At 35.1% G+C, this 26,922-nt stretch overlaps 1 protein-coding gene across 2 annotated transcripts; it reads left to right on the top strand.

The window, feature by feature from the left end:
• The first annotated feature begins 4,240 nt into the window (after window positions 1-4,240).
• On the top strand, window positions 4,241-26,659 carry LOC101253790 (uncharacterized). 2 transcript variants are annotated; one of them, XM_004240724.5, is made up of 10 exons: window positions 4,241-4,697; window positions 4,770-4,845; window positions 4,926-5,023; window positions 8,734-8,835; window positions 8,933-9,019; window positions 9,400-9,516; window positions 10,425-10,528; window positions 25,524-25,663; window positions 25,773-25,909; window positions 26,034-26,659. In XM_004240724.5, the coding sequence occupies exons 1-10, from the start codon at window positions 4,509-4,511 to the stop codon at window positions 26,208-26,210; spliced, it is 1,227 nt and encodes a 408-aa protein (XP_004240772.1). In that variant the 5' UTR covers window positions 4,241-4,508; the 3' UTR covers window positions 26,211-26,659. The 2 variants fall into 2 exon arrangements, with proteins under 2 accessions (XP_004240772.1, XP_010322023.1); XM_010323721.4 differs by lacking the exon at window positions 9,400-9,516.
• Window positions 26,660-26,922: the final 263 nt, after the last annotated feature.

Genomic DNA, 26,922 nt, shown 5'->3' on the forward strand with positions numbered 1-26,922 from the left:
TAGCAATATAGACCATAAGCATTCTCATTGGTGAAACTAACATCATATAGGATCATCAACATGTAAAGTCAATATATATACAATCATTACATAAAAGTAGCATAAGAATAACCTTATAGGACTTCCCTAAAGGCCAACTAGTGCAGTGTATAGGTAGTCTCATACCCCTACCTAGACTAAGTCAACCTAGTTAGTGTTGACTTTATTACTTCATTTTACCTTCGGAAACACTTGTCTTAACCGACATAGACTACAAGAGCTAAGTGTGGAATCCGGTGTCATGAAACCCTACACCGAAAGAAGGTGGACTACTTGCCAAGGTAGTACCAAAACATGAATATAACATTCTAGGTGAATCCACTACCTCGTATTCCTATGGGGGCAACATAGTTCAAGAATAAGGATATATGTTTGCTACCCTCTTTATGCACATTGCATTATAGTCTCTAATCTCATGAGTACAATAGTGAACCTGTATTCCCTACTTAGAAAGGGACACTCTCACTACTAGTTCACTCGGTGCTAAGCCAGAGTCGCCTTTTGAAATGTTTTTAAGCCTTTATTAATCATCATAACTTAGTATAGGCCATAGGAGACTAACCCCTTATATATCATAATTATTATCTCATTAGGAATTGCATGAGAATATCCTTTTAATACAACCCTCATATGTGAGATCAACATATCATCATCATTATGTCATAATAAGGCACATAGTCAATTCATAACCAACTGTATATCATTACATCTCAAGCATGATCTCACAATCACATAATCAAGACATTTCAATTTCATCATCATACCAACACTACCTAATTTAATCACAAGGCATGCTTCAATTGAATTTCATCACAAGTAAAAGCCATCACAATTGAAGTAAAGGTTCATATTCACAAAGTCTTACTAATTTCACCTTCAAAAGCCATCATCAATGGTCATACCTTCAATCAATCCAATTAAATCCATCAACTAGTATAAGAATATCATATAATAGTAATTAACACAATGAATAACTCAATCGCATCAATACTAGTCAGTTCATCATGAGTTCATCACCTAGGGTTAGAGAATTTGGGCCAATTCATGATCTATCCCACATGCTAGGTTAAATCATCAAGAATCAATGTAATTGAACAATAATACAACATAATATAATCATAATAACCAAAAGAATTCATAAACAATACAATTTAGAAGATCAAAATTCATATTAGGAAGAAACCCATCTAAAATCATCTTTTTGAAACCAATTTTGGAAGAACTCTTTAGGGAAAAAAATCCCAAAGATAAAAGGTTCCCATACCTTGATTTTCCTTAAAGTTCGATGGAGAAAAGATGACCTTGTTGCCCTATGACCTTGACCCAGTTCTCCAATGGAGTCCTTCTTTGGAGAGAGAAAGTAGGAGAAGAAAGAGCAATTTGGGTTTGGGAAAAATGAAGTGTTTAGTTGGGTTTAGGCTTAGGGTAGGTTACATAGTCACTTAACTAACTTAATTAATCAACCCTAATGCTTAATTAACCCACGAACTAACTCATTTAATTAAATGAGCGCAACTAAAACTTGACAGGAAAGAGCAGGCCTTACCTACGAGACCCCGACCTACGGGTCGTAGGTCAGTCGATGGGGCCTTGGACCAACCGTCATGCAGGTCCACCGAATTGGTCAGAGAGTTGAAACTTCGTCCACTTATGAAAATTGGATAACTACTTATCGACGGAGGAATCGACGCCCCATCGATCAGGCTATGCCTCGTCGCCTGCAACCGTCGATGGCTACTGCATCACGATAGCTTTTTAGCCAAAATGGAAGGGTCCTCCTCAAGGAGCCTTAGGGTGGTCCTTGGGGAGTCATAACCAAAAGTTTCGACCCTAAACATATTTTAGTACGTGTATCACCTTCTGACCAAATTTCATTACATTCCGACTCCTAAAACCTCGTGAAATAGGCTAAGGTACACTAGCATTTTTTCACTAATCTCCGGACGTCATGGACGTTCCTTGAAGTTTTGACTCTAAAACTTCCTAAATGATCTATAAATATTATTTTTTACTTTAAAACAGTGTTATGACCTTTAGACTCTCATGTGAAGCTCTATATTAGGTTTTGGACTTTCTAAGTGTTACACAAGCAAATGAGACCTTCAAACTTAAACCCTAGATTTTACTTGTAGTTCTTGATAGAAATTGGGAAAGAGACTTTGATAATTGCTAATAGTGAAGTTATTAGGTTATAAGATTGACTTAGATAATTTAATTAAGATTGAGAGTTTATGCATGTTTTTTGCCAAGATTCTCGCATATCCATTAAGAGAATGATGCAATTAGTTGAGTTGGACACTTGTCGAAATTGTTATAACCTTCAAATGGATTTTTTTCCGCACATCAGAAGTGACTTTCTCCTTGACTTTTGAGATTGAGTAAAATTTTGTCAAAGGTAGAACAGGTAGTGGAACAACAAGACTTAATATTTGTTTTTTAAAATTTTAGATAATGATCTTGAAATTGATTCTTTTTCTAATTTCTAAACTTCAATAACTTTGCAATCTTCTTTGATGGAACGACACCCTTATTAGATGTCAATTCCTAAATAACATCTACCAATGCATTAACGCATAACAACATCATCATGTTTATGATGACTTTCTTTGCATTGACATGAACAACATTTGTTAGAAGATGTATTGACAAAAGTTTGATCATATGTTATTTCACTTGTTTCTCCTGACATTTTATCTACCAAATCAACAAAAAGCATTACAACTGATTCAAAAAATGTAAATGTTGCCATAATTTTTTTTGCAAATGTTAATAAATGCAAAAAAAATATTCTTTTTAGAAGATAGGTCATCTATTGCAACATGTGATCCATCTGTTGTTATATATGAACCTTTTGTTGCAATAGCTGATCTTTTACTGCAACATATGAATAACTTGTTGCAACAGATGACCCTACTATTGCTATAATACTTGGATGACATATTTCAACTAATGCTCCTTATATTACAATGTCTACCAACATATGAGTCATTTGTTACAACAAATGACTCTTCTTTCAACAAATGTGTTATATGTTGGAAAGAAATCAATATAACTGAACTGGCTATATTTCTACCAACATATGTACCTATACTGAAGAGGGGATGGGTCATGATAATGAATGTGGTATCGATCAGGGCAAGCACAACACTCGTTTCGACAAGCTTTGTTACAATGGATAGACTCAAAAATAAGGGCATCAAAAGTTGTCTTAAACAAAAAGCCTTCCAAATGGAGTAAGCTACTATAACTTACTTTGTCGTCAAAGGAAAATGGAATCATACCTTAGTTTATGATGAGTCATTGGTTGCAACAAATGTCCCTTCTAGTTTTCAACAAATATGCCTTGTGAATTTCCAACAAAAAAATATTTTTCACTAATTAAATAAACAATGCTCACAAAAAGAAAAACAAAAACAATAAAAAAAAATGTGTTTTGAGTGAACAACAAAAGAACATATCACACATGCTTAAGATTTTCCAAAAATTTGGGTATTTTGGATTTCTCAATTTTCTTTCCTATACAAGAAACAACAAACGTATTAGCCCATTATTCAATTTTGTCAATGAGTTTTTGTTCATTAACACAAAAAAAAATAATTTAAAATTCAATTTCGATAGTCTTTTATTCACAAATCCTAAATTTTTTCAAAAGAAAACGACCTACTTAATTTAAGAAGAGTGATGGCTGGACGACGACATTGAGTTTTTAGATAGAGTGACGATTTGCGACAATGAGACAATGAATCTATTGGTTATAAGGAGCAGATAATGGTCGATTTTCTTGAAAGAAGTTTTGAATGATTTTCTTTTGGAAAAAGGGTCCAAAATATGTTAAATTTTGACTGAAATTGCTGTTATGATATCAAATTTTGGAAATGACCTTTTACCCCACTTATTATTTGATAGTGTATTTTAAAGGTATATATGTGTCCACATGGACATAAGAAATATTGCATAATTATAAATAGTAATGTGTCCACGTGGACACATATATATCTTTAAAATACACTAATAAATAGTTGGGCGGTAAAAATACGTTATAAAATAGTTCAGGAGGTAAAAGGTCCTCCATAAAGTTTGGTATCGCAACAATAAATATCGACCAAAGTTGAAATATTTTTCAGATACTTTTATTTTTTTTAAAATGTTTATTTTTTTATCAAATGGTTGTTGAAGAATGGAGTGCCTTTCTAGTTTAGAAAAAGATCAAGAAATTTTGGTAATACTTTGGTCTCAAATAATATACCTTAAATAAGTGTTCAAGTGAGTTGACCTTTTCTCTGTCAAAGAAAGGCAAAAACAAAAATAACACTTAATTGGGAGCCCTTTTGTTAATTTTCTCAGGTTTCTTTCTTTTTCCTTTTGTCTTTTTGAGTAATCTTTGGCGTTTTAGAGTTGAGAGGTTTGAACTCGGCTACCATTATTTTTTGGGTTTGAGGGGTTTATCCTCTAAAATATAGAGCTCTGAAATGGCGATGGGTCTCCTTCAGTCCGGCTGCTCAGTTTCCTTCGCACGGGCTTTACGGTCTCGCACTTTTACAACCATCTCCAGCACGGTCACAGTACCCTCACTCAAGAAGGCTTCTCAAATGGAGACGCGCTTCCTCCTTGGCTTGTCTGAGGAACAACTTCAGCAACTTTCCCTCGACTTTGGTCAGGTTCGTTTAGCCCATCAATTTATCACCATACATTAACAACTGGTAATTAATTACTTTTTTTAATGTGCATAGAAAAGTTTTAGAGGTAAACAACTATATCATCTCCTCTACAAGAGAAAAGTCAAGGAAATTCAGGAATTTAGCCAGCGTGAGTTTTTCTAAATCTATACTTTTGTTTATTTTATATCATAGTCTCTTTCATTTTTGTAATTTCTACTTTTTGGATAGTGCCATTGGAATTTAGGAACGATTTAGAGGAAGCAGGATGGAGGGTTGGGAGGTCCCCAATTCATAAAGCAGTCACTGCAGCTGATGGGACCACCAAGGTGAGCATTGTTAAATGCTTATATTTTGGTTTTTTGGGTGCTAACTTTGTTTGACTGATTACAATGCATTTTGGCACGCGGCGTCTCTATTTTGTATATCTGGTGCCTCCGTAATACCATGGAGTACTGCCCTTTTGCAGTTTGAAAAGCCAAAAGAACAAAAAAGATAGGCTCAGGGGACTTCAAGTAAAAAGCATGAATAGAAGTGCACTCATCTTTGAAGTAGGGTGCACATTTTCCAAAAACACAAGAAGTTCCAAATGTATGTAATAACATCGAGTTGCTACAAAACTGCTAATTTCAGCATCCAATTTACAATAATGACGATATTAATTCTAATGAAACAATTCTAATTTAGAATATAAATTTACTTGGACCAAAGAAAAATAACTTCAATCACAAAATTAATTCTTACACTTGTCTAGTCAACCATTAGAAAATCAAGTTGCAGTATTTGACCAATATTCAATTACTTTAGTTATTGAATGAAAGAGATCAGAAGAAATAAGCAATAGAGAACTCTCCAAAGAGAAGTAGCAATAATTTTTGTGTATGAAAAATTACAAGAAACAAAATTTGGAAGTTGTTTGAAGAATAAAACAAAAAGAAGAAAACCATACAAAGCAGAGAAACAGTAGAAGAAGAAGAGGGGTTACAAAGAAGAAAAAGACGAGGGCAAATGAAATGTTTGATGCGTATGTGAGGAGGATAACTAGTATCTACATGCCAAAGGGTCATATTTTTCCCCTTACGTAGTTATTCCATTTTTTGAATTCAAATTCTAATAACTGACCATTTTTTGCGTTGCTGTGTCCCTTCAAGTGATGTACTGATGATTTCTAATAAAACTGGCTTTTCAACCTTCCTATTGATCCTTCGGTGGAAGTTAATTTTCTTGTCAATGGATTGTATAATATTGTGAATCTGTCCTGCCTCAAATGTTAACCTGCTCTGCCCAAATACCCTACTAGCCCTAGAATAAGTGGCCGCTTGGATCGACTTATTTTAGGTGCTTTTAAGCCAAAATAACTTTTAAGCAATTTTGAAGTGTTTGGGTAAAGTTAAAAAGTGCTTATAAACACTATTTTAAAGCCAAAATAACAAAAAAAAGGTCAAAAGCCATAAGTTAGAAATCCTAACTTATGGCTTTTGACTTATAAGTCAAACAGGCCCTAAATCACAGATAAGTGGTTTAACCTCATTGTAAATGGATGGAGAAGTATCAACCAAAAACTATAGTTAGTGTCGTATGACTACTTAGATCAAGAGTAGAGTAGAAAGTGGTTTTAGTATGTGAACTGTCTATATAGTGGGAGGAGTTGTTCATATCTTTAGAAGTTAGGACTAATATGTCTGTGTGCTGGCGTTTTGTAGACAACTATTTTATTTTGTAAAATTGATTTTGATTTTTGCTGTACCCCTCATGCTAAGGGCCTGTTTTGGACATGCGATATGAAATCATGATATCAAATCAGATTGATTTGAGGTTCAAGTTTTGTTTGGACATACAATTTAGATTTCTTAAGTCGTATTTTTTCTCGTAAATATGAAACCCCATAATTTGTGAAAATTATAAAAAAAAATTCCAATTCTTATACAATCTTATGAAATGAGAAAACCATAATTCATAAACAAGATACTGCTATATCCTAAGGTGCCGCATTGATAAATGGCATATCCTCATGTTCCTTTTATAAATTAATGTTTGTAATTACAATGGATAAGCTAAAGCAACGCTCCCAGTTTCCCAAACAAAAATTTTCAAGCTTTCCTCAAGGTTTTTGAATTTCTCTCCGGTGGTCTTTCACCATTAGTGTTTGCGACTTTTCATATTCTCTCTCTCTTCTCCTCCATCTTTTTGTTTCTCCGAGATGGAAACATGATTTTCTTTTGAATGGGAGGCAAATGTTATGACCTCACGAGGTCCTATTCTGCATCAGGAGAATGATTCAAATGGGTTGAGAGTACTAGATTCTCAATGGGAAGGATGATTTGAGAAAGAATGCGCTTATATGGCTAAGCAAGGAATAACTTTAAATCGTGGAGATGTAGAGATATTTCTTCCTACATTTATTGCACACAAAAGTTTAATATATATGGTAGATTTATTTCAGTCATTGCACTCAAAGGCCATAGCAGGTCAATTATTATTATTCCAAGAAACAAATTCAATGAAGAGTGGGGGAGACTTGATAACAAAATAGAGTCGTTTATTAATGAAAAATCAAGTAAAATAGGTTTAACTATCACACCAAGAGCCCAACTAAATAAGCCCTTTATTGGAAACGGAAATAACAAAGAGGTGATTGCAAAAAGTAAATGGATTCAGCGGATTGAAGAAAAGGAAAGCACACAGGAGGAAAATGCTCTGTTAAACAGATGCTTGGTGGAAAGATTCACTAATGGTGATGAGGCCCCTACACGAAATGATGTGAGGAGATGGGTAGGACAAACGTGGAAAGGAACCCCCAATTTACAAGTTGTATGATATGAATGATTTTCTTTTCCTGTTCGAATTCCAATCAAGTAGAGACGCAGAGCTTATCGTCAAGGGTGATTGGAGAGACAAGGCCAACCCCTAAATCTTGAATGGTGTTCGCTCATGCATATCAACTGATATTTCCCAAGTCCAAATCTCCGACGGGGTGTTCTGAATTCGTTCGGAACCCCATGCATGCAAACGAGATATGCAATCCTACTAAATTTGATATCCTGGACTCAACGGAGCAATCGAAATTACATGAGGTCATCTCAGCAAAAAGTGGGTCCCACCCCCAAACTTCATTTTAAGTCAACATACACTGCTTATGTCCTGGAGGTCATTACAACATACAGAGAAATGACCAATGACCTGGAGGTCATTACAACATACACTGCTTATGTGCTATATATTGCTTTCTCACCTTACTATAATTACCCAAAGCAAAATTAATCCTGATAAAGCAAAACTTGAAGTCTTATATTATGGAGAGAACTACGCATGTGGGAATACCACTAAGGGAACCTGAGGATGCCTGGTTTGACAGTTTGTTGCACAATAGAGGTGTCTTTGTCTGAGCCTTCTTTCAAAGAATACCATGAGCCTCCTTCGATTGATGCACATCGCTTTTGCCTTCTAACTTGTGGGCTTCTGACCAAGATCTGGTCCCTTGGTTCAGCTTACCCATTTTTTTTCAAGGTGAGTCCAGCCAATTATATGACCACCACTGTTGAGTTGGCTTGAATCTACCTCGGAAATGGAGATAATAATGCATATGAAATATGACAACCAAAGTATATATGTAATGTATGTTGGCGTTCTGAGTATTGAAAAGGTTTTTCCCTTCCTTCGTTTGAAGGAATGAAGATGTTAAAAATTATCAGCTAAATTTGTTATGGACATTACTGGCAGACCCTGCTTCTGTCTTTTGGGTGACATAACTCCGTTAACATGGAAGGATGTTGTGTTTACATCTAGCTGCTGAAGGAGAGCAACTTGTACAAGTCAGAAAATGGACTTGCGTCACATGCTATATACAAGTTGTGGTTGTGCACTAAGACACTTTCTGTTTTATTTGTCTTTATATTCTTAGGCAAGTCTATCCTAAGTTTTTTTTATTTTAGTTATAGTTATGTTTTAGAAGATTAAATTCTTTTGTGCAGTACACTTCTCTTTTTTGCCCATCTTTCCCCTCTTTCACTATCTTAGGATTCCTGCAAATAAACTTCAGTTGCTTATAAAACTCGAAGACAACCGACTGGTCGAGACTGTTGGAATTCCAGTTAAAGACAATGATGGTTCATCTCGCTTGACAGCATGTGTTTCATCTCAGGTAATTCATTGTGGTCATGGATTAAGCATATGCTCAAAATCTATGTGGTTTTAGTCATTATTCTGCCACCATGGTCATTCATTTTAGTGCTAATCAGGTGGGCTGTCCGTTGCGCTGTTCGTTCTGTGCGACTGGCAAGGGAGGATTCTCAAGGAACCTTAAGAGCCATGAAATCGTTGAGCAGGTTCTCTTTGCATCTCTATTATGCTAATATTTTTGTCCCTAATATATCTACGTCTTCATACTTTCTTCACTGTAGCTATAAACGTTACACTGTGGGATTTTCAATAGATTTTCTGTCCATCATTTTTGCTTTATCATTCAAAATAGAGATGTAGATGACCTATTCACAGACCATAGTTGCTAAAATGCAAAGCATCATATTTAACTCTTTAGCTTAATCAGTCATGATTCTGATCTGTACACTTGATCACCCTCTAGAGGATTGTGTGGTTGGGCTTGTGTTGTTTTTTGTTTTGTGGTGGATGCCAAATTCAAGAACATGGTATGTCTTTGTGGCACAAACTTGTGGGGACCATTTTTATTTGTAATGACCTGGTGCAGGTGTTGGCAATAGAAGAGCTATTCAAGCAGAGAGTGACAAACGTTGTGTTTATGGGTATGGGTGAGCCAATGTTGAACATGAAAGAAGTCCTTGAAGCATACCGTTGCCTGAATAAGGTCTGGTAGCATCTGTGATATGACTTTGTTTGTTCATGTCAGTTCCTCTCTCAAGTCTGACATGTTCAACTATTAGTATTTTCAATCCTTTTCTGTAACTATTTATGATATATGTTTTTCTTTCGATAAAAGGCTCCATAAGTTCTGTTGCCTTAATGAATACTGATAGATTCTGAAATTATTTGCTGTGTCAATTGCTTAAACATGCATGTCATTGCATTGCAAGCTGCTTCTTGAGTAGCTTTTGATCAATATTCACCTTTGAAATATTACGGGACTTGGTACTTACAACCTTTCACAGAGTAAAAATATCTTGTTAAAAAATGAAAAAGTCTAAGGCTTCGGCTATCCTCTTCCTTTCGAGCTATTTTTTGAGGTGTGTGTTAGGCCCAAGGCCAATTTCAACTTATGAGAGCAGGACCCATCTCACTTGATGTTGGGCTCCCAAATTAAACATTTCCATGCACCATCAGATGTCCTGCCCTGGGTGTGAGACTGTGAGTTGGGTGTCAAAGAATGAAAAAGTCCACTAAGTGGTTAATGAGACGTGTGGTCTTCTTATAATACATGGGGAATCCTCCTCCCTTCAAGCTAGCTTTTGAGGTGTGAGTTAAACCCAATTTTAACCTATCTCAAATATGAAAGTGATTTGAGAGATCTATTGTTTGTGCAAGAGAAATGTTTCCCTTTAAATGTAAATTGAACTTGATGAAATAATACGAAAGGCATTAGACAGTCTGCCAGGAGTTGATGCAAAAATGCTGGGATTGGAAATTACTAAATTAATATTTTCCATATATTGGCCTTTAAGTTCTGTATGCAAGCAGCATATAGCTACATGTTATTTCATAGCTAGAATTCTTAAAACCTGTGTAGTATGAATTTGAATTATTCGTTTTTCTTACAAGGATATTCTGATTGGGCAAAGGATGATTACTATTTCAACCGTTGGAGTTCCAAACACCATAAAGAAGCTTGCATCTTACAAACTTCAGTCTACGCTGGCTCTCAGGTAGTAGTTTCTCTGTCTTCTTCCTCAAATTCTCCTCCCAACAACACAAACAAAACGCAATAAAAGGAAAGAAATGTATCAATAAAAAACAGATAAATATAAGAAGGTACGTAAACATATTAACTTTTGAATTTGGTTTGGCCACACTTATCTTGCATATGATAGCTGAACAATACATGTTTAGTGGCAGATAATTCTGGCTTGTTCAATATTATTTCTAGCTGTGTCCACAAGATTCATATCATCTTTGCACTGCTATAGTGGTGTGGGTGCTTATTTCCTTCATGAAATATTTATGTTGTATGGAATACTCTGAGCCCTCTCTATATATGCATATGAAAAGATTATGTGGGTGCTGATTTTGCAGCATATAGATTTTCTTGTGCCCTTTCCGATAATGTCCTTTTTTAACCCCTCCCAGGAGCTACCACCTTTTTGCTCGTTTGGTGGCTCGAACTCACAACCTTACGCTTGTGAGTGACGGGTGCTTAACATCGGAGCAACTCCCTCTTGTCCATAATGTCCTCCTATCCTCCTGATATGTGCCTCTTTATTTTTCTTTTGAGAATTGTTCTAATCCACACGTGAACTAAATTTGAACCTACATTGGAAACACACGAATATGGTGTGCCATTGATTCTCTAGTGATGACTTTAGCTTAAGAACCATGATGTAAACACATTTTAGTAGCAAGACAGTTGATTACCAACTTAATTGCAGAGATGTGTGGCCAATAGAACTTGACAAAATGTAACAAAGCGAGGTGTACTGGGATTGTGTCGTGCATCTTGTTTTCTTATAAATGATTACTAACACCAGATTTGGTAAATTTAGAGAGTGATTATGTCCTAATTCAAAGGTTTAGGCAAGGAATTTAAACGGGACATTTCAAATATTGGTGGAACTTGATGCTTTTATTTTTCTTTCTTGAATCTGGTAACAATTTGTGTTAATTTCAGTACTTAGGCAGTACTTGAAAACCATATTTACAAGAGGAAGATTAAAAAATATAACCTTTACTGACACCAAAACATCTAGAATTGTTGCAGTATCACTAGCGAAAGCCTTTGTACACCAGAAACAGATAACAATCTATAATGGAGCTTAACATTATGTATATTCTACTCCTATTCCCAAAACATCTAACATTCCTTTCCTTCCAAATCGTCCACCAAATACATGGGGGATTAATCATCCGTCTATCCCTATCTCTTGCCCCAACTCTTGCTTTTTCCTACCTGAAAACTGAAAAGAGTGTCAACAATCTTTCTTGGCATTGTCCATGAAATGCCTGTGATATTGATAAAAATAGTCTTCAACGTTTGATTAGTGATAAGACAGTGTAGAAACAGTGGTTGACTGTCTCAGCATCCCTTCCACACAAAAAGTATCTTGAGCAGAGAGATATCCCCCTGTTAGCCACATTATCAAGTGTAGGAACAACCTCATAGGCTAAAAGCTAAGTGAAACTCGATGAGGCACTCTAATCTTCCAAATATGCTTTCTTGGTCAGTTGGTAATTTTTGACTCAATCTGGTTTAGAGTATGTTCTGAATCTTTAGAGAAGGATCAATTCACATGTAATATATAAATTCAGCTCGTTAAACGGAAACTCAAACCTTAGAATTCATTAAAAGAGAGAACTCCTATCTCTTCAGCTCTTCAAAGGCAGACTGAAACCTTAGGGGCTGTTTGGATACGGTATAAGAGGCATGTTATTCATGTATAAAGAGTTGCATTAGTTTTACTATGTTTGATAAATGTTTTGTATTAGGTTGAAAAGTCAACATGACTTGTACTATGTTTGGTTGATAGGTTTCTAAATATTGTATAAAAGTTATTCATGTATTAATTTAATGCGTTGTTTGGTTGCGCTTTTTGTAGTCTTACATTAATTTATGCAGGATAGAAGGTGGGATAAGTTATGTGGGTATTAGTTATACATGTATTAGAATGATAAATTACACATTTAACCCTATTAATTTATTCAAAAACTGTTTTTTATTGATATCTTTACATAACTAATTCTATTATCCCAACTATTTTCTTTTCTTATTTCTTTTTGTATACAGAGTGACTTTTTTTTTCATTTGAAATCAAAATATAAATATTTTATTAATATTATGGATCGGAATGTATAATTTTGGTAAGGCATATGTTGATTATATATTCGCATTATACCTTGCGAAATATACCACATATTTAATTATCATGTATTAATTTTTTATTTAGAATATGAACATATATATTTGGTATACTAAAAATGTACAAATAACACATGCAACATATTGATAGAAATTTACATTATATAAAATAGTATAGTATAATATACTTGAAATATTTTACTAGTATATTATTTTATAAGCTTTAAACATTAATAAAAACGAGGAAAAAAACACAAATTTCCTAGTTAAGTATAGAGAAAATTCCTTTCTTTATTTTATTAAGGGAGAATTTATACTATTTGCTTGCTAATTTATTTATAAATAATATATATTAATTTATATTAAATTCAGTTTCAATAGTTACTAATTCATGTAATGTAATTTTTACATAACTAAATAATACCTCCATAACTAATACTTGCATAACTAATACCCCTGCATAACTAATACCTACATGAGTAAACCCTGCATAACTAATACCTATATAACTATACCATGCATAACTAATACCTACATAACTCTAACTAGTAACCAAGTGACCCCTTAGAGTACAATGGAAGAGAAAACTCATATCATTTGCTTTTTGCTGAAATACGACTTACTGATTTATTAATCAAAAAACCCTTTAAAAATGAGTCATATTACATCAAATAGGAAGTCTAATTCTTATGAAAGTAGGAGACCTAAATCCCATTCCAAACTAATAATTATATCTTAACCTAATCCTTATGAAACTACAAAACATAAATCCTATTCTAGGATTATAGATAAAGCTACTAAAATATAATTAAATACTTAATTTAGTGGCTTCTAATGCATCCATAACATTACTCCCCTCATGTTGAAAGAGCTTCTCCTCAAGCTCAAGTTTCGGGGGAATCATCTGGAAAATCTGGATCCATATCAACTTATCCAATTCTAGTTGTAGCTTGAAGTTGACATTGATAAATTTCGACTCTATTAGTTTGCTGAAGCATGTCTAGTTCGCCTATCAGATTGCTACTTTCATGAGGTCCAAATTGCTGAAATTCTTCCCAACTCATTGAGCATTTCGCTCGTTTCAGTTGATAATACCATAATGGTGCTTGTTCGAACATGTGAAATCCAGCCACACCAATTTTTTTTGCTTTCATTCTATGTTGATATTTTTCAAAAAATTGTTCACAACGATGTCCCCGAATTAATGGGTTATTGGTGTCGTTATAAGTAGGTGGTTTATTGTCTTTTCTAGCAGGTGTTCTTGATCTGCTAATTGTCTGGGCACTTTTTGACTCTGATTTGTGGGTTGCTGGGTTTGTGGAGTCAATTCTCAATCTAGACAATTGATCTTGGATGACTTGAACAATTCTTTCGGTGAGACGTTGTTCCATTGCTGCAATTTTAAAGTCCATTAGAAATTTGTAATTGTACGTTCTTGAAATCGAGAACTGATCTCATAACCCATTGTGTTGCGCTCTGATACCAAATTGTTATGAATCATTAGGGAAGTCGATTCACAGGGCGATATATAAAATTATGCTCGTTAAAAGGAGGCTGAAACCTTATAATTCATCAAAAGAGAGAATTCCTATCTCTTCAGCTCTTCAAAGGGAGATAAAACCTTAGAGTCTGATTTCTTGCTTTTTCTTGAAATATGACTTACTGATTTATTCATCAAAAAACCCTTTAAGTAGGAGTCATATAACATTAATAGGAAGTCTAGTTCTTGTGAAAGTAGGAGAATTAGATCCTATTCCAAACTAATAACTATAGCTTAATCCCTAATCTTATGAAACTATAAAACATAAATCCTATTTTAGAATAATAAGTAAAGGTACTCAACTATAATTTAATAATTAATTTAATGGCTTCCAACTCATCCATAATAGACACCTTTGCTATGTTTCTTTCACCATACGCAGTCCCCTCCTTTACGTAATCCTTGAAATGCCTCCAAAAACTTATGAAATTCAATCAATCTTGGAACCTCCCAATCATTCAAAGGTCTTCTGATTCTTAAATCCCAACATTGATACATCCACGTCTCAGCCACTTATATGTTCTGTTGTTGGGCCATGATAAAAGTACCTGGGAATAAAACCTCTAGGCTAGTAGAATCCATCCACCCGTCTGTCCAGTTGGAGATTTGTTACCATTGAATGCCTTTATATCAAGTCTGATTATCTAGAAAATGCCAGTAGGATCTATAGGATCTAGTAGTTGTCTAGAGACTAACTCTGTAATGGTGGTAACTTCTCGAGGGTCCTACTTGTCCAACTACCCATATTTAGTCTTAATAACACTACTGCATAGATATTCAGAATCCTAGGCATGCCTCAATAACCACTTCACCTTGAGAACTTTACTCTGATGCTTGAGGTGTTTGATACCTATTCCCCTTGATTTTTCCTACTGATAATATTCGTTCATCAACTAAAAGCAAACCTTTCCCTTTCCTTGTTGCCTTGCCAAAGAAAGCATCTTCGTGTTTCATCCATCCTCTATGTAATTGCCAGAGGTATATGAAATAGGGACATCATAAATGTTGGAAGTACATCTAACACAAAATTTGTTAGGGTAAGTTTGCCTCCTATCCAAGGATAGGTATTGTGATCTCCATCATGACAACTTCTTCTCACACTTCTCCAGAACTGGATTCTAGATTTGTATGGACCTCAGATTTTCTCCCAAAGGCATGCTAAGGCATATTGAAGGCAAGTTACCCACTATAACCAGAATTTGTGTCAGCTGCTTGGATTTAGAAAGGTACCTTAAACCTGAAGATGTTCATAAAGAGCTTAAAGTTCTTCACTTAGTTTCTATATATATTTCCTTAGTAGTTTGTAAGAGAGAGTATTTCAAAAAGCCGTCTCCTTCATTAGTTTAAACATACGAGTTTTATTTAAGAGTTTTGGAGATCGGCATATTATTTTGAAGTTTTTCAAAAATATAAATTAGCGAAGAAGGACCCTTTGGGGTGGCCCAGTGGTTTGAGCTTGGGACTTCCACGTTGGAGGTCTCAAGTTGGAAACCCCTTGCTAGCGAAAGCAAGGGGTTTGCCTTCTGGGTCAAGCTCGTCACACCAGGCTGCCTAGTACGGGTTACCTCTCCTATGTGGTTTGCGAGTTATTGCGTAGGAGCAGGGGTTTTACCCTGTGCGCATCCAAAGGGTACCGGCTGCGGGTTTCCCTTGTCATAAAAAAAAATTAGCGAAGAAGGAGGAGTGATTACAAATTCGTATTGTTCATCCATAATCTTTTCAAGTTATAACACTTTAAGTCACAAAAATACGCCAGCTGCAATCTCAATGCCTTTTACAAAAGGTCTTTCTAGCAATAGAATAGTAAACAACTTTTGACGATTAAGAATTCCAAAATTCATGCTCAAAGGAAGTATAACGCTTAGCCTTACCATACCTCAATTCTGGGTGTTGCGGTATTATATTGATTGTACCCCTTTCTTACGGTATGTAATCTACAAAAAATATGCCGCATTACCATTACTGGCATAATATTATCACTCAGGGTCAAAGTACCAATTTAGAGCTTACTAGCAGAGTGATTAGCTCACCAGACCCTTTTTAAATGATGCTTCATTACATTTTCTTCTCCAGATTACTACCCTAAATTAATGACATAACATATATTTTTGCAGTGGCTATTAACAAGTGGAGGCCTACGCAATAGTCAACAACACCCAAATAGATTATGCCCACACAACAATAAAATCTCGGTGTATCGCCACACCCCTCCTTTCCAACCCCAAAATAGCCCCAACCAAATCCCAACCACGAGTCTTCAAACCATTTAAGTCAGAAAAAAATATATGTAATACAGTCCTATAATTGTTCACCTATTATAAAGCGAACACTTGTAAAACTAGAAAACTTTTTCTTTTTACTTTACTTTAAGTTTAACTCATTAGGTTAAGTAATATATAGATTCACATAATATCTTGAATGATTGAGAAAGAAGAAAAAGTTATCACACAATCGCTTGAAAAAAATCTTTATTTCGGGGGATCAATATCAGCAGTTTGTCCAACGATAACCTAAATTATAGAGTTACGACACAATCAAACCCGAACTAACAAAATGTTGAATTTCATCGTACCAGTCTCTACTGGGTTATTAATCATTTTTGTTCTTTCTTTTTGATTTTTCAATTATTTCTTCAATTATAATAGCTCGAACTTACGACTTCTAATCACCATCGTGGGAGTTCGTCCAATAATTATGTTTGGAATCATGTCTTTCTCTTCATAAGCAATAAGAGAATAAAAGGGCAAAACCTTGACTTGATATTGATGGAGCTTATAGTATTTTAGCATGTCTCCTCAGTTACAAACAGTCTCCTCAACCACAAGACATTGAACCAAGAAGAAACCATTTGAAAATTACAATGCAATAATAGAACTAACGTTACACTTATTTATCTTGCAACTAATTACCTATCTATACTTCTTATTCTCTTCCAGACTCATATAAACAACAACCACACACAAACAAATCATTTCGAAAATTCCAGCAACAACAACATCAAAAAGTACTTTAAAAACAGTCCAACATCACATAACTATCCAAATACGATTTTCCAGCCATTTATTCGTGTTCTTGCTTATATAGCATAGCTATCACTTGGACTCGCTCAATAAATTAAAGGGTGAGAATTATTTCCTCCAAACAACAGCAACACCACCTAAAAAACGAGACTCCTTCACTATGAAGAATCCTTTAAATAATAACGAAAGAGGAGGAAAGAAGTAACACAATCTCTATGAAAATTCTGTGGGTTAAACCACGTTCAAATCTTGTAGATCTTTGCTTGGATGATAAGGAAACCTTTATAGAGGATTTAGGACAATTTTCTTCTTATTTGGTCGAAAAAGATGAGATAAAATGAAGGAAAATCAAATCTTATAAAGCTAAACCGACATTGGGGCTAGGGCCCCACCTTCATGTGCCTGCTTGTATAGTCTCACTAAAATCTGAATATATCTCAATTCTGAAGTCGTATGGACAAATGGTTTAGTGTGTTGGAAAGTAGCTCGTAATCCTTCGATTTGGTATATTGGGGTTCTTCTAAAGCTGTATCGATTGGAAGAAAAGCTCCAAGACATTTAACCTAAACTTCAGAAAGTTTATCAAAAAACTTACTCTAACCTTTGTCCACTTTTATTTCCCAACTTGCATTGTGCGACTATATCACCTTATAAAACATCTTTTTAGCATATAAGACACTCTTTGTCTTACCCCAAAGATACTGGCTTACTTAAACCTTCCGAATGGGCGGGGTGTTAGAAAAGACATTCTTTAACTCAAACTCTTTTAAGGAATCCTTGACCCTTAACGTTAGTCTAATTCTATGTTTTTTACCACTCCTTTGCAACCTTATTAAGCTGGCATGATACACCCAAGTCATATAAACTTCATACACTCATGCAATGCTATGCATATTATGCATATATGCGATAGAACCACAGGGTCTCACACAAGTCTAATCGGAAGCTGGGTAACCGAGTTGGATTGAACAATGGTGGTACTATTAGTTGCATCAGAATTGGCAACTGAGGGTGCCATTGGTGGTGGGTAATAAGAAACATAGAACTCTGTGAGGAGAATAAAAACTCTTGATAACATATAAAGGTTTTAGATATAGAAGTGAAAGATGATTGTATTCACGTACAACATTCTGTTTAAATAGAGTACATTACCAACTGACACCTAGAGTCCAGGAAACTATATAGTCCTAAATAGTAAGGATGACTAACTACGTTTATCACCGTACAGGCAGAAATATAGGAAACTAATAACAGACTCCTAAACAAAAAGGTCACATCTATGATCTTTAATACAAACACTTCCTGTTCTTCAAATTCAGCTTGTAAGGCCTTATTATCACTCTGAGATTACAGGACAATTGCTAATATATCCACTCGGTCTCTATTCTTCAGTTTGTGTGTATAATTTGTTGAAAGAAATGATCTCCCCCTTTATTTTGTCCAGTTCAACTGTGCTCACCTCATGTACCATTGTATGATCAATACGGTTGTATCTCTTATATGCATTGGCAGTTTGGTCAAAAACTTGGTGTTCCTATCCCTTTTTTGAGCCATAATATCCTAGATCTCTGTTACAGGCCACCTCTTCATTCCTGAAGCATTCTTCATATTACACGAAGATAGTAACTTTCCTTATCATTTTCTCCTCTGTCAAAGTTCTGCATTCTAGTATTTCATCTAAAACAGCCAATTGACTTAGCAGTTTAAAACTATGGAGCCTCGAGCTCTCCTTCTCATTCCTGCTCCGATTTTAAGTTAACCCTTGAGAGCTTTAAGTTTGCAAGCCAAAATGTAACCTGGTTTCCATGAATAGTAAGAGAAGACCACCAAATTCTAATTCTATAAATAAAACCTTCAGAGTTCAACAACCAAGTCTCGAATTTGAAATAAGATTTAGTATGTTTCCATTTGTCACAAATGAGAGTTCCTGAAACATGATCTGAGGTTGTCTTTGGAGTGTAGAATGCTTCAAGTTATTAAAAGAGATCATTCCACATTGTAGATATCAAGATTCTATCTATTCTGGAAGCTACAACATGATTATGACCTTCAAAAATGTATAAGAGCCACCTTCCAGATGGAGATCAATTAGTTCCACGTCCTCTACAAAATCTGAGAATTCCACCATAGCTGATGGTCTCCTGGTAGTTCCCTTTTTCCAGAAGGGTGTCTGTATACATTGAATTCACCACAATCAGCCCAAGAGTCCTCCATAGTCTTCTAACTGCTCCTAATTCCTTCCATACCATTCTACTGTTTGGAGCTTATCCTGTAATGTGGCAGTCAAAACTTTGTAGTTGAGCCTCCATCTTACAAGAGAATGTGTATTCTCCAATCGGGACATCCTCCCCCTTCCAAGCATTAGGATTCCACCTCTAGTAGTTCCAAAAAAAGGATGCCACCTCTAGTCCTACTTGCTTCCCCAGTTTGTGCTTCTAATCCATTTCTTACCCCAGATTTGTTTGACTAGCTCCTGCACATTCCCTTCAAACTTTGTTTCTTGAAGGCAAATAATCTGACTTCCATTCTTGAATCAATTTCTTCACAAGTCTTCTTTTCCCCAAATGACACTATTTTGAGGTTCATGTATCATGCTGACTTTTCCCTTTCCCTTTATTCTGGTGCCATTACTTTTGAATTTGACATCAAAAGTTTCTAAGCTTCAATTCATGTTCCACTTGTGATTCCATTCTTCTCACTTGCCTACATCCATCAATTTGCATGAGAAGTTCAAGTGCTTCCTCTTCATGGCCATGAAAATCAACTCCAAACATCTTGCTATGTTTTAAAAGATTTTGGTGGACCCATACTGTTGAGTCCATCTCTCTCCAGTAAAGCGTATTGTTGAATTAGAACAGGTTCAAAATTCTGCACTTAAAATCATCCCCATGAAACACTGATTCCAATTGTAGTTGACACCCAAAAACTTCCATCACTATTTCATCTGTTTCTCAAGATTGACTTCATCCGTCTTTGTCAAGCATAGGTGATTTGTGTCCTTTCTCTCCGCTGGATCTTCTCTGCTTACTTCTTGGCTCTGAACTGATCAAATTCTTCCTGTTTCTTGAAGTTTCCTGTTGCATGCATAAACTTTCATTGATCGATGAATTTGCTCCAATAAAATCATCTAATTGAATCTCATAAGAGGTGTCTTCTGTGGGCTATGACTCAAAAGTTATTAAGAATAACATGAGCTGGGTTAGGCCCACTAGAGGTTTCAATCAAAACCTTTGTTAAAACAGCATGCTCAAATGAAAGTTCCTCACATGCTCCCCCATCCGTTTTATAATTTCGATCATTAGCACCCATGTGGATCATCTGTTGCCCCAGTCAACAGCTGTCAATAGAGCAGTTGCATTTATTATATTTTAGGGTTGTATTACCCACTGGTCTCTCGCATACACTAAGACTTCACTGGAGCCCTCGTCTTCACCTGAATTCTTGCCCCTTTCCGCTGCCGCTTTTCCAAAGCTTGTTTCTCTTTCAGTGCATATTGGGGTGAATAGTTGAGTCCGTCTCTAGAAATCATTAGTTACTTTGGGATATTACTACTATCACCTTCTGCTATAATTCTGACCCCTTTAGGGTGTAGCCTTCCAGCCACCATATAAATTCCCTATTTGATGATAACCCTCAATGGACCACATATGGAATGGCAAACCCATAGACCTAATCCAAGTTGTTTTTGCTTTCTGTGATAGCGGTACACAACCTGCGAATGGACTGCATTCTAGATTGACCTTGCTTCTTCCAAGTCCACACACCTTGAAAGGTCTGTTCTACCCTGTATCGGTTTGGGAACTAAAAAAGAAAGGTTTCCTAGCACCTCATATATATTTTCCCCAATGACTTTCTTCCAAACTGTGGAGGGCCATCTTCTATAGATCAGTTTTTCAGCCATTGGCTTTCCAAAGGAACCGATAATACACCTTCCCAATAGCCTTGTCCTGGTTTTCTGATGAGTCAACTGATGGGTTTCCTACTGTTTCACTACCAGTAAGTAGCTCACTACATATACTTGGAGTTGGCTGCCATTTACTTTTCTCAACAACTTTTGTAAAAGGGACATTAATGTAGACAATTCCATGCGAAGCTTTGATGGTCAGCTGAAGGGACCATTTAATAGAACTTTCTATCTTAAATGCTATGCCTCTCCACCCTTCATTAATGGACACCTCAGGAAGAACAATGATTGATCGTGCCCCTCTCCCTTCATTGATAGGATAATCATTTATCTTCCATGTTTATTATACTTCCTGGTACCAAAATATTCTGCAGCTCAGACCCTTGTTTCTCCATCTTCTCACCATATTCTTTTGGTCGGTTGAGGCTTCCTTGAGGACAAAACGTAATCACTCCATGATCCTCTTGCTGACTGTTACACTTCTCATTGTATTCCTGCTTCTTTCAAGCCTATCAAACCAAATGGCATTGCCTGAAGTCCATCTGGTGATATCACAGGCGATAGGACTTAAAACCTGCATTAAGGTGGAACGACTTGAGAGACCCTTGTACTTGACTCCGTTTGTAAGATGGACCCTTTTACTCATGGCTTTGTCAAATGAACCCTTAAGCTCACTGACACACAATATTTAAACCTCTTTCTCATCCGATGCTAAAAAATAAAATAAAAAGCATCTTTTGCATTTTCTTGAAATTTTCAACATTATTTTCTCCTTATATGCTCTCAAATTGAGCACCAAATTCATGTCCAATGGGAGGAATTTTTACCTAATGACTTGATCTTCATACTATAGGATCACAAACACAATCCCGACAAATCTTCATCACAAATTTGAATTAATTTCATAAATTCAAAAAACCCATCTATCGTTCGTCAAGCTTCCTCAAGTTTATCAATGAGGTTTTCCAATACCACTATTACCCTTCACATTAACTCATACAAGATTTGAAAAATACTATATGGTAAAACGAGAAGGTCTATGGGTGGTGTTGGTTTGCAGAAGAAATTTGAGAAAGCATTTGGGGGTGGGGGAGTGATGCGGGAGCATTTAGTAGAAGAAGAAGATGGGGGTGGGTATGATGGGGTGTATCTAAAAAAAACGGACAGGAATGGAATGGGAAGAAGAAAATTTTTGATGTTTTTAAATATAAAATACTAGGTAAATTGACTGTGCTTCGCGCAGTGGTGAACTACGTCAATAATATATTTACAAACATTTGATAATATAAGTGTTTTTGAGTGGGTACATCCCTACAATAAATTGTCAAGAATGTTTTATCCAAAGATGAAATGATTTTTTTTTAATCTTAAAACAAAAAGATTTGATCTAAATTTGTATGTATTTTGTTATTAATTTATCATTTTGTTGTAGTAGTTACTCATCACCAAAGTCTTTAGAAAATATATATAATTGTTTCATTGTCTATACTATATTTGTATTTTAAAAAATTGGTACAAATATTTTATTCATCAATTGTCATAGTTTTTCTCCTATTAAAGACCTCTACACATATAATATAAATATTATACGTCTTATATAATTAGTTGTGTACTTGATAGGTTAATTAATATTTAAAAGGACGTCTCTTGGAGTTCAAGGAAACAACGTATTTCACTCAAATAATTTGGATTAAATGATGTCTTGGCAAGTCCCTTATTCAAAATCATTCGCAGTCGATGACACTACTTTGATATCCAAAAGACATATTTTGTTGTTTATGTTTCGATCAATATGGTTAAAACTTTATTTTTGCGACTTTAATCTAATATCTATAAGGATATAATTATTTACTTAATATTCATTATTATGGATTCATCCTACTTTGAGGAGTAATTCATTGACTCTAATCAACCATTTGAAAGGAAACTTTTGATTAAGGTTGAGTCATTACTTACCATCCCACTACATTCCTTTATTTATTAAGTATCACTAATCGATTGAATGTCTTGATTAGACAGAAAGTTGAATAACTAAAACTCTAAGGTAGTGTGGAATCACCATAACTTTGAACTCTCAAAAGTCCATTCTTGGACACCCCATTGTCTTTTAGCCATTGAATCATTAAAGTCATTTTATTTTAAAAGTTAAAGAATTATAATCTACATGACACAAATTGTTTAATGATTACATAAAACTCTTGACTAACATATTTCAACATAATGAACAAAAGCATAAATATAAACAACAAAATTAAAACATGTACTCAAAAATAGAAATTAATAACATAAGCATAAATTAATGATTATAAAAAATATACCAGGTTCTGTAATAATAGAATAAATGCTTATTTATAAACAACAAAGGAAGTGTAATAAATGATTATTATGTCTTATCGAAAAGGTCTTAAGTCTTTGAAAAAGTTAGAACCTTTCATAATCACCACAAATTTAATAATATTAATATTTTGAACCTATCAGTAATTAAAACTAAAACACTATATTATCATTTATTCTTAATAACATAATCATAAATTAATAATTGTAAAATTACATACCAAGATCTGTAACATAAGCAATGATGTCAGCGAGTCACTCAACATGAACAAATATTTAGTTGTGAAGAAGAATAAGAAAAGGAGGTTTATAATTTTCATTTTTTTAAATGAGACAAAAAACCTCTATTTATATACAAAAAAGGACAATATGAACAACTGTTTATTGTGCCTTATCGGAAAGGTTACAACTATTTGGAAAAGTTGCAACCCTTAGGAAATGTCACAACTATTTGGAAAAGTTGCAACCCTTAGGAAAAGTCACAATCTTTCATAAAAGTTACAACTATTCATTAAAGTTCCAATTTTTTTTATAAAAGTCACAACTTTTAAAAAAAGTCGCAACTCTTCAAAAAGCCGCAACTTTTCATAAAAATCAACTCTTTATTAAAGTCACAACTCTTCATAAAAGTTACAACTTTTCATGAAAGGGAAAGACTAGTTTTGGAAATAAATAAATTTAAACTCGTAAAATCACAAAAATATTTCAGCTCAACAATATTAATGCAACACGTGAAATCACGAAATATTCCAGCTTAGCAATATTAATGCCACATTGTTCAGTCAATGGTTTGAGAGGTTTAAAATATTAAGTTTCAGAGAGTTGAGGGGTTCAGTTGACAAAATCGTAAGTATAAGGGTTTCAACTTACAAACGAAGTCAAGTACAAGGGCCTCTCATCCCGCCTCAAAGTTAACTCTGTTTTCCCCCATGATTATGCTATAACATACTAAGGCTAAAGCAGTGTTGTAAAAAGCGCTCGCCATAGCGCCTTTGGCGAATGGCGAGGCAAGGCGAGGCTGTGTCTCCATTATCCACTGAGGCGAGGCGACCTCAAATAGGCGACCCAATGGCGACATAAATGGCGTCGCCATTTTAACTTATTTTTTTCTATTTTCAAACTTTCATCAGACTTTCGTGTATTCCTCTTCTTCTCTTCCTCGAGTCGCTGCTCTTCTTCTCTTCCTCAGTCGCTGTTCTCTTCTTCGTCACTTTCCCTCGAGTTGCTGCTCCATTTGTCTCTTTCTCTTTCACTCTTCACTGCTCCCTGTCTTCACTACTCTTTTTTTTCCTCTGTTTTCTTCACTCTCTGATTTGTCCCGGATTACTGTAAAATGCTTTCTGCTTTCACTGTGTTGTGACTGCTGTCCATTATTTTCTTGAAAAAAAATTAATTCTTCTATAGTAATTATTATAGTATTTGTAATATATGTAATTGCTATTGAAATTTTGAATATTATATGTGCAATTAAATGTTTTTAATTTTTGGTATTAATTGGCACCTAGATTGAAAAAGGCGAGCTCCTCGCCCCTCGGCTCGCGGCGTGGCGAGGCAGGCCTTTGTCGTCTTTTGTCGCCTCTCACCGTTCAAAACATTGGGCTAAAGAAAAGGACTAGAAGTAATAAAACAGTAACCATAGTGGATGAGAATCGAGTGTTTGAAGGAATGAAGGTCAATTTCCATTAAGGGCACCGGAAAAGGGAAGTTTTGTTATCTTTCTAAAGGACGAAAGAGAGTATCTTGGGACTCATGCCTGGGAGCATTTTTTTTTACCATAAATGGGTCTTTTTCATCTGGTAAAATAGATTGATGGAGGAACTTGACGTCTCATGATTTGATTAGATTTCATCTCTTTACTGGGACTTTATAGCAAGTTATCTCTCTCTATATTATTTTCGGGAACACCAAGTTATCTCAAGGACTCTAAAATTGACCTAAATAGAGCTATGAAGATATTGCATGTCATTACACATACATTCTTTTGTTCCCTGGTAATTTATTCTTACCTATCTAGAGTTGCTGATTTCTACTTTGTTTTACTGTTGTACATCAGCTTACATGCTCCAAATCAGAGTCTTCGAGAAAAGATTGTACCAAGTGCAAAATCCTACCCTTTGAATGCAATAATGAAGGATTGCAGGGACTACTTCCTGGAAACTAGAAGAAGGGTTTCCTTTGAATATACACTTCTAGGTGTTCAGTGAATTTTTTTCTGTTTTCCTTTGTTGTAGACTATCCCAGTTCCCTTACTCCGGAAAACATGTGCCAAGGATTTGACTTTTCAATTTTTACTTTTCTGCAGCCGGAGTGAATGATTCCGTCAAGCATGCAATTGAACTGGCAGAATTGCTTCATGAATGGGGTCGTGGCCATCATGTTAACTTAATACCATTCAATCCAATAGATGGTTCGGAGTATAAGCGTCCATCCAAAAAATCTGTACGCTTCATCTAATCTCTTCAATGGCCAATCCTTTGCTGATGGGTTCCTCATTTGTCTTTCTAAGCACTCCATCTGAGTTTATCTCTCATTGATGCATTCATTTTTTATCTTTTTGGCGTAGGTTATTGCATTTGTCTCTGCTCTTGAATCTCGTAAAGTAACTGCTAGTGTACGTCAAACAAGGGGACTTGATGCAAGTGCTGCTTGTGGACAGTTGAGGAATGAGTTTCAGAAGAGCCCTTTGCTTAGTGGAAGTATAGATCAGGAATCTCATTCTGAAGTTGCACTTGCATCTTGATATCTTAAATTCCTGATAGCCTTGCTGAAATTACATGACTTGTGTGTTTAACCGTGTTAGCAGTAATTGAGAGCTTCTTAAAGAACAAGTCTTGTCTGGGTAAAAGTTGCTTTAAGGTGGAGCATAAAGAGTGGTTACATGAAGGTGGTCTCAACTCTCATGTTTGCATGCCTTGTGATGTTGGTGAAATTTGTTCTTATAGGAGCATAATTGATCAATTTTTTGAGCTTGTTCTTATGGGCGTTTTCCTGTCTCAAAATGCTCCTCTGTGCTCCAGCAATGTAAATATTCAGTACTTAACGAGATGAGAAAGGTAATTTTTGATAGGATATATGGTAGTATTTCTCTCTCCATAAAATATAGACCACCATTACAAAGACACAAGTGATTAATACTTGACTATCATTACTCTTACTTGCCTATTTATTACCCCATGCTTATTCATTCAACATGCTTCTGTATGGCAAACTTTGGTAGCCTTTTTGTTGTAGCTAGTCTTCACCAAGCTGATAATCATAGCATAAGTTGTGATGTCTTACCAATATTGATAAATTTTAAGTGGTATTAGTTTAAAAAATTTTCTCTAAAATAAACTCTCATTCATAGCTTCAAGTATATATACAATAAAGTTATTAGTTTACAATAAATATAATCATATTATATTTACATAAGAAATAGCCAAGAGTCATAGGAAGTATACATTGACCATATA

This window comes from Solanum lycopersicum, chromosome 6, assembly GCF_036512215.1.
Source record: "Solanum lycopersicum chromosome 6, SLM_r2.1".
NCBI classification, from domain to species: domain Eukaryota; kingdom Viridiplantae; phylum Streptophyta; class Magnoliopsida; order Solanales; family Solanaceae; genus Solanum; species Solanum lycopersicum.